This window comes from Phalangium opilio, unplaced genomic scaffold (genome assembly GCF_054372755.1).
Source record: "Phalangium opilio isolate 3A_F unplaced genomic scaffold, DU_Popi_V2 ptg000031l_1, whole genome shotgun sequence".
In the NCBI taxonomy this organism is placed as follows: Eukaryota; Metazoa; Arthropoda; class Arachnida; order Opiliones; family Phalangiidae; genus Phalangium; species Phalangium opilio.
This window is the reverse complement of record NW_028324158.1, coordinates 15,011,716-15,025,529: the sequence shown is the minus strand read 5'-3', so window position 1 is coordinate 15,025,529 and position 13,814 is coordinate 15,011,716. Positions and strand designations below refer to the sequence as shown.

General features: G+C 36.8%; 1 protein-coding gene across 4 annotated transcripts in view; it reads right to left on the bottom strand.

Moving 5' to 3' along the window:
- The window catches only part of LOC149690912 (uncharacterized), a 56,341-nt gene that overhangs the window by 36,237 nt on the left and 6,290 nt on the right, over window positions 1-13,814 (bottom strand). For all 4 annotated transcript variants that reach the window (XM_089870365.1, XM_089870364.1, XM_089870362.1 and 1 more), the window contains exons 7-9: window positions 13,532-13,801; window positions 13,272-13,424; window positions 12,348-12,494 (exon numbers count right to left, since the gene is read on the bottom strand). In XM_089870365.1, the coding sequence (XP_089726491.1) occupies window positions 12,348-12,494; window positions 13,272-13,424; window positions 13,532-13,801 (570 nt within the window). The remainder of the gene's footprint in view (window positions 1-12,347; window positions 12,495-13,271; window positions 13,425-13,531; window positions 13,802-13,814) is intronic.

Below are 13,814 nucleotides of genomic sequence, written 5' to 3'. Positions count from 1 at the left end.
GGGATCCTCGGAAACCAAACATCAAATGCCAGCTCCTTCCTCTACAATAAACATATTTCTCAATTCGAAACGCTTCCCATGATTAAAAATGCAACGTACCTCCCCCGCCTTCAACAATAGTACTCTCTCGCGATGAAAATTATATTTACGACAAAGGTTAAGTTTTAAAATATTTCCAACTACGAATTTCTCCGAAGACTTTGATTTCACGCTCAATTTAAATTATAAAAGTATCAGGTCAGTTTCATTCCATTCGCAATCTTGTAAAACATAAATTTTTCATTAGAAATTACTTTGAAAAATTAGCATAACATTATTGACAGAACAACGCTAGATTGAACAACTGATTTCACAAAGGAATTATAATTCTCGGATGCTATCGAAATAGAATTTATAATAAATAAATAAACAACGTCGGTTGACACTAAGATAGACGAATGGCAAAGTTACGTTTAACCTTTAGCTTCAGTGACGAGTGTTTTAAGTTGCCCGCGTGCAGCCGCCAATGAATTGAGAATCCTATATACTTCTCCCGATATTGGAACTCTTTCAACTGTCTACAAGTACGTATTAGTTCAGCCTAATCCCCCTCTAGTTTCCAAGAGACAGGTGACGCGGTATTTAGATCTATCGATGAAACGGATTAGGCCTAATGGAGCTAAATGCACGCGCCGCGGTATTATATCGAAACCACCCGTAATTTGCACCAAGAGAAAAGGTATTTAAATAAAGGATTACGATATAGGCGCGTCCGTACCTTTAAACGTATCAATAATCGGTTAACCCTCGTCCTTCGAATATTATACGTGACGAGATGATAATTACGTCTCAAGGAGCTCCGCTCAATCCTTTTAATTAACGAAAAAGGATATTTTTAAAAGTGAAAATCGTGTTAATGGAGAAATTCCGCCAATTAAAGCTTTTCGGCTTAATTTGAAATCGTGTGTTTTATATATTTCCTATTTTGGTTTCAACAACGTCCCGTTCCGGGTGATTACGACTTAGGGTTATAAAAGGGCTTTGCGACGTTTAAATCAAATATTAAGCCTTAAAACATTCAGGATTATCCGAGTTAGGTTGTTATCAGCTTGAGAACACCGCGTTGCTACCGAGCTACGTACGCAAAACCTTAGACAAATTAAGACAATAAAACCACGGATATTAGAACACCTTATAAGGGAAGGGAAAAGGGGTGCGCACGAGATTAAGGTAATCTCAAGGTCATTCAATGCACTGTTTAAAGCTAAGCACGTGGCAGGGGGGGGAAGAAGTGAAATAAATGTATTCAAATATAATTTCTTATTTTCTGGTCCGCTTTCGATGATTATAAAGTCCACGCGGGGCTAATTCGGAAGTTCGACCTTCGAACCGGAAGAGCACTTTGCGAACGGATTAAGTATATAGCGATCTAGTCTTAAAAAAAAGGTGGGCAGAAAAGGAACTAATTCCACGGGCGGAGGTCTGACCTTGGATTAATCAGTAAATTACAGAGAACTCCGGGTATAATTAGCTTAAATCAGTCGGGGGTTCTTTAACCAATCAGCTTCTACTATAGTCAAGTAAAGGCGCCTAAAACTTCGTTCCCAATCCGCGAGGTTTTTCGACTCGTCTAAAAATAAATTAACCCTATCTCCGTTTTGACGCGTATCGAGGTGAAGCGTGAATAAAATTGGTTGACATCTTCGTCTTAATTTACTTCTAGTAATGGACGATAGGGAGTAATTTGGAAATGGGCCTACGAAACGGATTTAATTCCAAATTCGTTAAGAAAATTGGGAAAATACCTTTTTTTTTACTCAATTACTAGGGAAATCCCGTAAAGTTTTCCCAAAACTCAATTAAATATCTTTAAAATTATTTATAGACAGTCCCCTATGCCTAACTCCCTCCGTAATAGAGATCGCGCTATAAAAACAATCTTAAGAAGCAATTTCAGCGGGGACCAACTATATATTATTAATTATCGTTACACGAATTTTCAATTTGTTTTCGCTAATTTCCCGGAGCGCTTAAATTCTCGATTTTATTCGAATTTTTCCTGGAAATTAACGAAAGAAAAAGAAAATAAACTTTGGAAATTAATTAGACTATAATCAGTAAAGAAAACAATAGAAATTGCCCCCCCCCCTCCTGGGACAGTTACTATCTGGGGCGCTGACGGCTTCTGTCAAAGCTACAAGTATATAGTTACTGATTAATCCTCCGAGAGAATTTATCGATCTCTTTGAAAACTAATAAATTACAGCAGCACGAGGTCCGATACCGCGCGAGAACATTGACACGTGACATTAAGACTATTGGACGTCGCGAACTTTTAAGCTCGTGACTTTGTCACGTGTCAAAAAAAAAAGGAAAATAATACTTTTGTAAAACCTACCTAAGCCTAATTTCAACATGAAATATTGAGTTCTAGGCCTACATTTTAAATTAATTCCATTTTTACAATATTAATTAAGCGGGGGTATAAACAGAGCTCAGGCGGCTTCCAGAGTATTTTAAAATTTAAATGACTATAAAAATAATATCTAGAATAAAATATATTTTCTTTAAAACGTTTATACCAGACCAGACGAAGAAAGGCTTTTTACCCAGAATTCCCCAATGGAGAAATTCGAGATCTAGGCTATAGAAGTTAGGCGGTGGTACACGAACGTATAATTTGTAGGTGCGTTTTAAAAACAACAAATTTTTAGCGGAAGGTTGGTACGCCCCACTTCACTATATACGGAATGAGAAGTTGGGAATATAAATGAAGCTAGAATTATTAGCAAAACATCTCGAGTTCTTCTCCTTCACCCTATATTATTTTAACAAAAGATACCCGACTTGACTTGTCCATAATCTCCAAGAAAAACGAGTGCATTACGCGGTAATGTCTTTAGAGTCGAGAAATACGGGATGCTAAACAAAGTGGTCTTATTAAGAAAAGCCCATAACGAAGACGAGTTTAAGGTAGACTTTGCGAGTTAAAGCGACAAATCACTCGGGTTTACAGGGGGGGTGGCAGATGGAGCGAGTTGATGGCTGTCCGCGACTAAAGGACCCCCAAGGTCCTTTAACTTCTACGATTCCCACAGGGAAAATATAAGAGCGTGAAGGAAGGAGTTGGGCAATTATATTGCAGGATAGAGACGTTAAACTACCACAAGAATGTAGCCAATTCGCTCGACAATAAACCGAGTGATTTAGAGAAAATTGCTTAACCCTTCTATATTGTTAGACGTTGTTTTATAAGGTGTATGGCGTTATAGGGTAGTTATAAACCGGGTAAGCCGACAGAGAGGGCTACCCGTCTTACCCGGCTGAATCAGCTGCTTGTAAAACCGAAGACAACACGGGCCAAATTGTCTTTGGTACACAGACGAGAGCGAGCGCGACTTTCCAAAGAGGTTTTCTTATAAACTGAGAGAACTCGTGAGAGTCAATTTGTTTTCCTTGAAGGCTAAGCCATTAAAATATTTAAATATCTTAATCAGAATTTCTTAATTGGAAAAACCAGGATGAAAAATATAGAACGCATATTTCCCGAGGGGCCATTCACTCTCGGAAGAATAACTTCCCCGTAAACGCTATAGGTCACATGCGCGGGGCGAGCGAGTACCTCCTTAAATGTTCCAGAGGCTATTTATTCGTAGAAAATTTTAGTTCCTACATATTTTAAAGCCAACTAGCTCGCAAAGAACGTATATAAGCACTCGGCATTATTAAGTTTACGACGAGTGCTTTGAAGTTATTCCGTTTAAGGGAACGTTGGTTCTAGTCGTAGTATACTAAAACTAGATCATAAACAATACTCTCTTAAGTTATAACACGACAATAAGGTTTTTTACGATTATTAAGTTTCGCCTAAAGATATCTTTTTGGAGTATTTTGTCTCCAATCCTTAAACGGGAGATGGCACAAACAAAATACCTATAGACTTTTTTATGACAGTTAGGCTTAGCTGACGTGTAATTCCCGAAGAAGATCGAGTCTATTGTTCGTATACCAAAGATCTAATCCGGAAAAGCAATCAATTTTACGACTTTTCAGAATCAACTTTTTCCTTTTTTATTTTGTGTGTAGTGGGACTTATTAGTCCGAGTAACTTTCGTTCATCGCAATCAATTCGGAAGCATTTTTTCGGGCCTGGCTATTAGTAGAGAGTTTAAGAAATAAACCGGATTGAAACGTTATACGAAAAGCGAGAGCGGACGCTTTTCAACTTCTTAAACCGCCTCTAAAAGTCAGGGGATCTCTAATACTCGTTATCAATGTCCTCTTCGAGAGATTACAAACGGTAATCAAAGTTAATTGAACAATTTTCCAAAGTAATAGAGCGAAAGATGCCTGGAGGGGGGGGGGACAAAGACGCTATTGACATTCGATAAAGCAAAAAAAAAAGTGGAGGAAAAATATTGCTGAACAAATTTGCATAGACGCGTGGTTACGTGAGCGATAAGCTTTGACAACAACAAAAAGAGGAGATATTCAAATTTGACGTTGAACAATATCCGTATCACAATAAATCGAACCTCTAGAGGGGCAAATCGATATCGAATGAAAAATACCGGACAATAGATCAGATTATTTTATATTTTTGGCCTTTTTACTTCTAAAGTCATATATTTCTTTCTCCATTCATTTTATCGAGTCTCTTCCACCCAACAGCTGAGCTTCACAAAGTTCATATTACAAAGTACAAATAAAAGAAGTCGTGTTAACAAGCTCGTATTAATCATGCGGAGAAAATGTCTTTATGAACAAAGGGGAGAAATAGGACATTAACATAGTCAAAGGATTTCGCCGTGTATCACTTATAGAATCGGAGTAAGGACACTCTAAAATTGAGGACGAACGGAGTCGAGCATATGCACTACTAGTTACGAACTTCGAAAGACCGGATCGAGAAACGGGCAAAATATAGAATTCTGACTTTCGCTTATAGGGTGGGGGGGGGTGTTCCCGAGATGATAGTCTTTGAGTACCTTCTTTCCCATTGGAAAATCTTTTAATCCGGGGATTTTAGGAGCGCACCCCGGGTCATATCCAAGTCCCTAAAATACTAAGGTAGTCCCAGAAATAAAATAGTAAAAGAAAAAGTCAATTTTTATTTCTTCTTTATGATTGCTCGAAAAGGCGTCACTCACTCTCCCGCAGCTGCTGCCCCGGACATCCGCGACTCCTCCATTTCTTTCTGGAATCAAGCGATAAGGCGCGAACCAAAATCTATTCGAGGGGGGCTACCGAAGAAACCTCCGAGTCTGGCCTCAAAATAAAACTCAAAACCCATTTTCTTCACCCAAATTTTAATTCCGTTTCTATAAATTCTTTATCATTTGAACTCATTTTAAAAAAGAATTTAAATTTTTTTGGAAATTGCCTGTTGGGTGGCTTCACCCTGAGCATCGGTGTATCGGGTGATAAACATTTCTACAGGGGCTATGGGAAATTACATATTAAAGTTTCACCCTGGATGTTGGCTTTGCCCTGAGCGTCGGTGTATCGGGTGATAAACATTTCTACAGGGGCTATGGGAAAATACATGCAAATAGCTCACCCTGATTGTTGGCTTTTCCTAAATGAAAGGAATTCCTTGTATTTTCTAAAAGGGAACCCTTAAGATAATTTTTACGTATTGAAATATATTAGAGAATTTTTGGCTATACCGTTTTATCTCAACATATACAAAGCAATAAATCTTGGCGTTATAATTTTAAAAATTTCAACATTACTATTATCATTCCTTTTGAAGTCCCATGACGGAAATGGAGGATCGCTATTCAAAATATTTTAAAAGAAAACTAGGTTTTACAAGAATTTTTGCTTTATTTTTTATGCGTCGTTTCCTTGAAATTTCCTTTCTTCTTATATTGTTGAATTTTTATATAGGGGGGTGGGGAGAGGAGGGAGAGGCAAAAATGTCATCTTTAAAGCTACGATGACAAAAGTCGTTTCTTACATCCGCCATTTTTGGAATATTTTTTACTTTCTCGTATCGGCGGAAAATTTGGGGAAAAATATTTATAAGAAAAAATATAGCTCCAAATTCCGCTCCTTAATATACAACAACATTTTTTTTTCTTTATGATAAAAATATGATGTTTTAAACTAGTTTAAGAGGATGTTTTGAAATACCGTTTTTATATGGACGGTGATAAAGGTCAAAAAGGGTCAAATATTTCCACGATCTACTTAAGTTTCTTTATCACGATATCATTTTTAGTAAGTTCTGAAATTTTTGGTTTGTCAAAACTTAAATTTGATTTTTAACAAGATATTTGTAAGTCACGAAATTTGGAGAGATTACTCGGCGAAATGTCTAGTTTACAAGGGTATCTTCAAATTCAGCCTAGCTATTATAGAACTAAAGCTACGGCCAATTAAAAACATAGGGGAAACGGCGCTAGCTAGTAATCCCTAGCTAAACAAATACGTATATCTCTTTACTCAACAAAAGGAATAAAAATATATAATCCTGATGGAAGACAGAGAGAAGATCTTACACCTTTCAAAACGTAAAAGCTTTTTCCCCATTCATTTTTCATCCCGAGAAAGGGGCCTCGAGTGCCGGAACTCGAGCGTTGGCACGGCCTCAATTCTAACGCAATCTAAGATAGCGACAAAGTATATGAAAAGGAAAGCCGTTCAATCATCGGCCATTTAAAGAAAATAGTACGGCCGAGCGAGCTAAAAGCCTTCTTTGAACTTCTCTATGTATATAAGAACTTTTACTAACAGCTGCTTACATCGAAAAACGGAATAAAAATAGGGACACTTTGGCAACTAATACCTATCTAATGAAAAGTTCAAAAGCCTAGCGCGAGCCAAATCAGAAACCCAACCCAATCGGAGTTTGCCCTACTAAGCTAGATATTTTGCATAGGAGGCTAACCTTTCGTTAACTGTAAATTCCGGGTGGCTAAAAGCGCGAGATCTTCGCACGAGACAAACAAAGACAACCCGAATTTGCTACATTAAGGAATATTTTAATCAAATTAAACAACGTTTAAAAATTATTCACTTTTCAGTTTGACGCAAATTCCGGGTGGTTTAAAGAAGCGGTAACCATGGCGACGAAGAAAAGACGTTTAACTTAATACTATACGTAATAAGATATTACCATGGAGATGGGATTTCATATTAAACGTATGAAAAAAAGATCATTCCAAATTTGATCTTGGAGCATTAGACAATACATATATATAAAAAAAATCACGAGTCAAACCAGATCTTTTGGAAATCAGGGGGAAAAATATATTTAGGTCATTTTCTAGATTACCGAGATTTCGGAGCAAACATCATTTAGAACGCGTACTTCCTTAGCATCTTGGAAGAAATATCTAAAGTGCTATACCAATTTCGGCGAGGCCGATACCGAACTTAATAAGAGGATAAGCGAGTATAAGAACGATTATCTAAATGGAATGTTTTAATATTCGTAAAAATAGCGCGGCAGCCTTTTTTCATGGCGTTAAAAAAGAAAAAAAAACATTAGATAAGAAGTGGCGCAGCCATATTGAATTTATCTTAGCCATTTCTGTGGGAGCAAATTTGATTAAAAATATTCCGTTCTTCCTATTAGCTCATAAACTAATTGACCAACCAACGAGACTACGTAACGTTGGCTAAACCTAATTTCAAACTTTTTTTTTTCAGAAACGTTAGGCTTAACGAATTGTTTCAAAAATTAATTATAAAATTTGATCAAGATTATTTAATTCGACTCCGGTTAACTATTTTAAATAAAAAAAACTTCTAAAGTAGTTGGAAGAATCGAAGTGCGACCCCATCAAGTTAAATAATTAAATTCATTATATAAAATTAACGTAAAAAGGGTTAAGGCTTGGCACGGCTATAATCTTATTAACTTTTAACAAAAAAGAAGCGGGGGGAGGGGAGGGGGCGTGTCTGCAGTGTATCCAATTAAAAGTCAATGAGCGAGGTTCTATTTAAGACGACACTTTTTTTTTACTTACTTTACAAGTAAATAATAGAAGGGGTTAGAGTCTTAACGAAGTTAACGACAACTTTTGCATGTATATAAAAGTTAATTTCAAAGTAAAATTACCCTAAATGCAAATTAAATTTTTCCCCAAGTACTATAGCTTTTTCTATAACGAAAGCAAAACTTTTAACTTATCTCTAAAATTAAGCTATTCGAAATTATAAATGGGGGAACTTCAGATTTAATTAATTGAGAAATTTAACGAATTAGACGAGCGAGGCATATTTAATTAAAGATAAACATAATTAATTATTCATTAGGAAGCTTTCCTCGAATAAACAAACGACTAAGTGTTTGTATAACTTAAAGTATACTGACGGACGATTAATAAATTAGTAATTAAGATATTTTACGAGAGAGAGAGAGAGAGAGGGAAGGGTTAAGCAAGCGTCATTCATTTTAAAATGATAATTTAATAAGTAAGGGGGACCATAGCTCTTAGAGTTCAGTTTCAATATTTATTTACGATGTTATGTAAACCTTTGATTTCATAGCTGGTCCTCGAAAACCGTGCTATATATACGGTATATATTAACTATAATGGTATCTTTCGGAAAGTGAGGGCATTTTCTAAGGTAAAGGCCCTACGGAGGACTAAGTTCATAGCTTCTTATTTCGGTATAGACGAAATCGAGGAATAGTCACTCCATCATACGAGAACCGGCTTTGTTATTTGACATCCAAGGGAACATTTTTCTATACATTCCAGCAGCAAAGGAGTTTCGTATCATATGGGAGACGCTCGGGGGGGGGGGAAGTAAGAATCGAGGGGTTACTCCCTCTATTAGGGGCTACTACCCAACCCAAAGGCCTAAATTATTAGGTTTCGAATAACACGGCGCCTATACCTATAAAATTTACATTTAATCCCTTATTGCACCGGATACGTTTATGGCTGCAGTATTTCTATAGAAGCAATACGTGCTCCAGTTTTTTTGGAAAACAATAAAAAAATTTCCTGTAAAAATGTAAGTCTTCTCTGTAGTGATAAAATAGAAAAAGAAATGGATATTTTCATTATTTACGAACCTAGATCGTTTCTATAACTTCGAAGGCAATTTATTTCTTATTCTTTATTCAAATTTTGAAAGGAAAAAAAGGCCTGGTGGGGGGGGGGGGGTCAAATCGAGTAAATAAACCTTGTACCTAAATTAATTCTATTTGTTCAGTAAGTTCTTTTTCTACGTTGGGAAAATTTCCCTTGAATTGTTTGATTCTTCAGTATTATTTCATTTTGGGGAGTTCAGTTTCAAACAGATAAGGGCCGCGTGATTTACGAACGGAAAGGGTTACTATTTTAAAGAATGAATTATCTCTCATTTAAATTAAGTTATTAAAAGTAAAGCCTCGTTAAAAATTATAATTATACTAATTAATTCCCGGATGCTGCCATTTCTGCCACGTAAATAAGAGAGGGCCTTACGGAACTATAGCCAAAAATAAATTAGCTTTCTGTTATAGCAGTAAAATAAAACCAATCTTGCCATTTATCAAAAACAGCCCAAATAACGTAGAACCTCCACTTTTATTTGGCGGTAATTTTGGTTGCCTTTGGCCAAGTTACGGATGATAAGTGTCGACACGACAAAAGTAATGGAAGACGGCTTGCTACAATGGTACTATATGGTCCCCCCCCCCTCAAAAAAAGGTACAGAAAATTGCTAAGAACAGAGAGAGAGAGAGAAAAGTTGCCGCCAAGTTTTTGGTTTCTTAAGTCATTTCCTCTCACCCACCCACCAAAGAACAAACTATAGTGAAAAGAAAGAACAGACTCCAATCGAAGGCAATACATCAAGAGATTCCCGGATAAAAAGTGGACAATTTTTATACCGACTGCCCGAAGCGGCGTTTGGTTTGGCACCGTTTTCACAAAAAAAAATAGATTAAATGTGGTTCGCCGCTACCAACTACTTTCAACTCAAAGCAAGCGATAGTCGCCTATAATTCTAGACTATAGGATTGTAGTTTTTGATATTGAAAATGGGGACCTTGACATTTTAACACCTCAAAATAAAAACGGGTAATTTGAACCAAATTATTTTTGAAACGCGACAGCCGCTTATGACGACGTAACCACCCACTGAAAGGCGCATTAACTTATCAGGTTTCCCAGCCAAAGGTTTAGTTCGCCTGTACCTCAGTCTATCATCCACACCGTGCAACTAACCCTTTACCAACTGCAACCCCAAAAAACACCTAATTCATTCTTCCATCTAAAGAAAACAAATCTAGAGGTTGCGTTAAACATCTCTAATCTCGATTTATAATAAATCATTTAAGAAAGCTTTTAAGGTCATTCGCTATACAATCGGTGTTAGCTCGCCCCGGTCTTAAGTGGTGACGTTATTTATTGATTTCCGCACTTACGGTGGGTGTATGGTGCGGCGAAAAGAATGAATGAAATAAATAAATAAAATAGACTTGGCGTAAGAAGAAAAAATCCCATTAATAATAATAAGTCATTAACTTAATATCGCTTACAATAGAGGAAAGAAGTCGACGCTATACGTGTAAACAAACACTCTACGGTTATTAATTATTCATGGGAACTATATTCTCAGTCACACTTGTAGTCCTACACACTTTTTTCAGTTAAACCTAGCTCGGTCCGTCTACCTACGTGATTTGAAAGCAAAATGGTCCTAAGTTTTCTTATATCATGGGATACGTGTTCTCAAACTAGGCAATCATTCTTCGGGGCATTCTACAGTTCTCTCTCCGGTTTTGTCCTTAAAATCAAGGTACGTCGCGACGGAGTGCAGGTAATTCTGGTAAATGTTTTAGTGTTTGAACATAAAGGTTGTTTAAAAGTTAACTTTGAAACTCAATCGTGCAAGACGAAAACCAAGGTGTAACGCCGGGCCTAATCTAAATTCTAAGGACGTTACGATCTTATGGAATAGACCAGAAATAGACCTTAATGGAAAAAGCGGAGAGTAATTTGGGAAAAATATAGGGGTCTTTTTTTTAAGTTTCGAGAAAACTTTTTGAATTGAAATACACGAAATGGGTTGCAACTATTTTATCTCAAATCTTTGGAAAGCTATAGCCTGCGGGTGGATCAATTTCAGGGTCACTTTTCTGACAAAAATCTCTAAATCTTAAAAAGAAAATTATACGAAAAGATCCTCGACGAATCAATGGAACGAATAGGTTGTCGGGAATTTATAAATCGCTTTTCGTTTTTTGGTACAATAAAAGAGAGATGACTTTTGATTCGCCAGAAAAAAAGGGTCAGACCCTAATAAATTGCTCTACAATCGAAGAAGGTTCAAAAGAATAGTTCGATTCAATAAACGAAATGGTCCTTTTCACGAAAGATCTAGCTAGCGGCGAATGTTACAAATAATTTATCGAATAAAAAGCGCGTTCATCAACCGGCATCCGCCACCGATGCTTTTAGCCATCGACCCAAGGTCAGCTGAGCGGAAATAAAATGACCCCGGCATCGGATAACATTGGAATAGGTTTAATAATAATATTTCTTGGTCTTTTCTACTTTTTCAGAATTGTAAATAAGGTTGTACTCCCTTTAAAATCGACATAAAAAAAGGGTCCCCGGACAGTTTTTAGGTCAAAAAGAAAACGGCCCTCTCGCGTAGGAACTTCAAACAGTATTATTATAATCTTAAAGCAAAAATTCAAAATAAAAATATTTGTTCAAATCGGCTGCGTTATCGGTGGAAAGCGGCCTTCCATAAAATTGGAAATAAGTTTTTGGGGGCGAAAAATCACTGGAGAATTCAGATTGCGACTCTACTATGTACGAATCTACTTTCGATTCCTATTTTTGTATTTCCCGACCAAAACAAAAGCGTGAAAAACTAACTGGCGATACGATAAAAAACAATGCAACGATATCAAATCGATATTTGTTCTATCTCTATATATATATATCTCGCTATCCTTTCTTAAAAAAAGGTAAAACGAGAAAAGAAGATAAAGAAGTTTGTTACTCCCCCCCCCTTAACACTCCCCCCTCCCCCCCCCCCGACTCAAAATAAGGAAGATATCGAATTTCGTTTGAAGGTATAGGAAAAGATTTTTTTTAAAAAAACAAAAAAATCTTCGCGAAGTGAGTTTTGTTTTTCGGGATATCAAACTCAATTAATAAATCAAGAGGATTTTTCAATACGATTAAACGCAATCTTGGAATGGGCAGATTTTATAAGCGAATTAATAAGGAATTCGCGCCATTCTAAGCCCGAATTCTATTCTTCCAAGATAAATTACCCCTTTTTGAAAAGTCGCCGTTTTTCTAACAAAACACCGCTTGCGCATGCATTGGCTTTTTTTTTTTTTTTTCAAAACAGTAACGCGCCCCGCAAAATAAATTAAAAAGAAGTTTTGTAAGACTTACTTTCTGAACGGTATCATCAACGAATCCCCCGATGACGTAGACCGTATCCATATCCAAAGATTGTAAGACATTAGGCGAATCGGGGCTCAAGTAAACGATGTCCATCGTCGGGTAAAGTTCTTCGGGACATTTGGGGCTCGTATCCACCTGATAATGATGAAAAATTAAATCGTAATTAAACTTAACACGAAGATTAGCAAAGCTATTACGTTCGTTAAGCCTTATTAATATTTCCGAAAAAGTAAGCTTACAAATGGCGAGGGCCTAACCTTATTTCCGATATTAGCTGACTTCAAATGTTAAAACGAATAAAATTTTCCATCGAATCAAGTATTCAAAATTGAAACACAAAAGGCTTAGCGTAAACATACTCTATAAAGCGCTGGCAAACGCAGTTACTCTTCAAAATAATACAAAGAGGCGAGAGTATATAGTATTTAAGCGGCTTGTAAGAGGAAAGAAACTCTCCGTGAAAGAGGAGGAGAAAAACTCGAGGAAGTAATTTCATTTGGAGTTAGGAAAAGTCAGCAATTTTGCTTGTTACCGGCAATTGTTTTGGGGAGCGTTGTTATTTGGCGCGAAAATCCGGTGGAGCGCGAAGGGTTAAATCACTGACTCGAAATAATAAGATTTTGTCAGATTTCTCCAAAAAGAACTAACAAGGATTTTTAACACCATCCTACGTGCTATAAATCAATTGATTTTTCTTACGGGTTTTCCTTAAAAATAAAATTCAAAGAACTTTTCGCCCCCCCCCCCTCCCCTCCGAATACAAAATAGACAGACGGACGGATATAAAGGGGTGTTCCTAAGTTCCCGCCATTTTTTTTTTCTAAGCCTAGTTTTACACTCGAAAAGATTTAAAAGAATTGGAAAGTAAAAATAATGATATTGAGTAATAGTTAATTTTTAATAAATGCTTACAATGTAATTGGAGAATCCTTCATTCTTTTCGCAACACAACTGATAAAACGGATCGGTCGTGACGCAATTCGTAAAATGGAGATGCAAAGGCTTAAGACTGTGTCTGTTTGATCCGTACAATCGGCATAATTGCGAGCCCAGTCTTTGTTGTTCCTAAAACGAAAATTGTCAAAGGGGTGGCGAATTAGTGTGAAACAAAAAGATTGCTAAGCCTACTTTGGTCTATTTCGAATAAGAATGAAGAATGAATGAGTACTCACTTTAAGAGTCATCAAATTGGTAAAATCGAGATCGACGCAGACTTTGAGGCTTCCATTTCTCGACTCCATCAACCGATTTCGTATTAAAGCCATTTTATCTCTTTTAGTTATTCTTTCTCCGTCGCCGCCGCTGCCATTGTCTCGGGCCGCCTCTTCTCCTTCCATTCTCAACCTGATCTTTTCTTTGCGCCGAATTTTCTCGTCTTTACGCTTAAGTTTCTTGCCTTTGGCGCGACTTTCGTACACTCTTTGCTTCCGCTTATCATTTTTCTGTCAACAATTA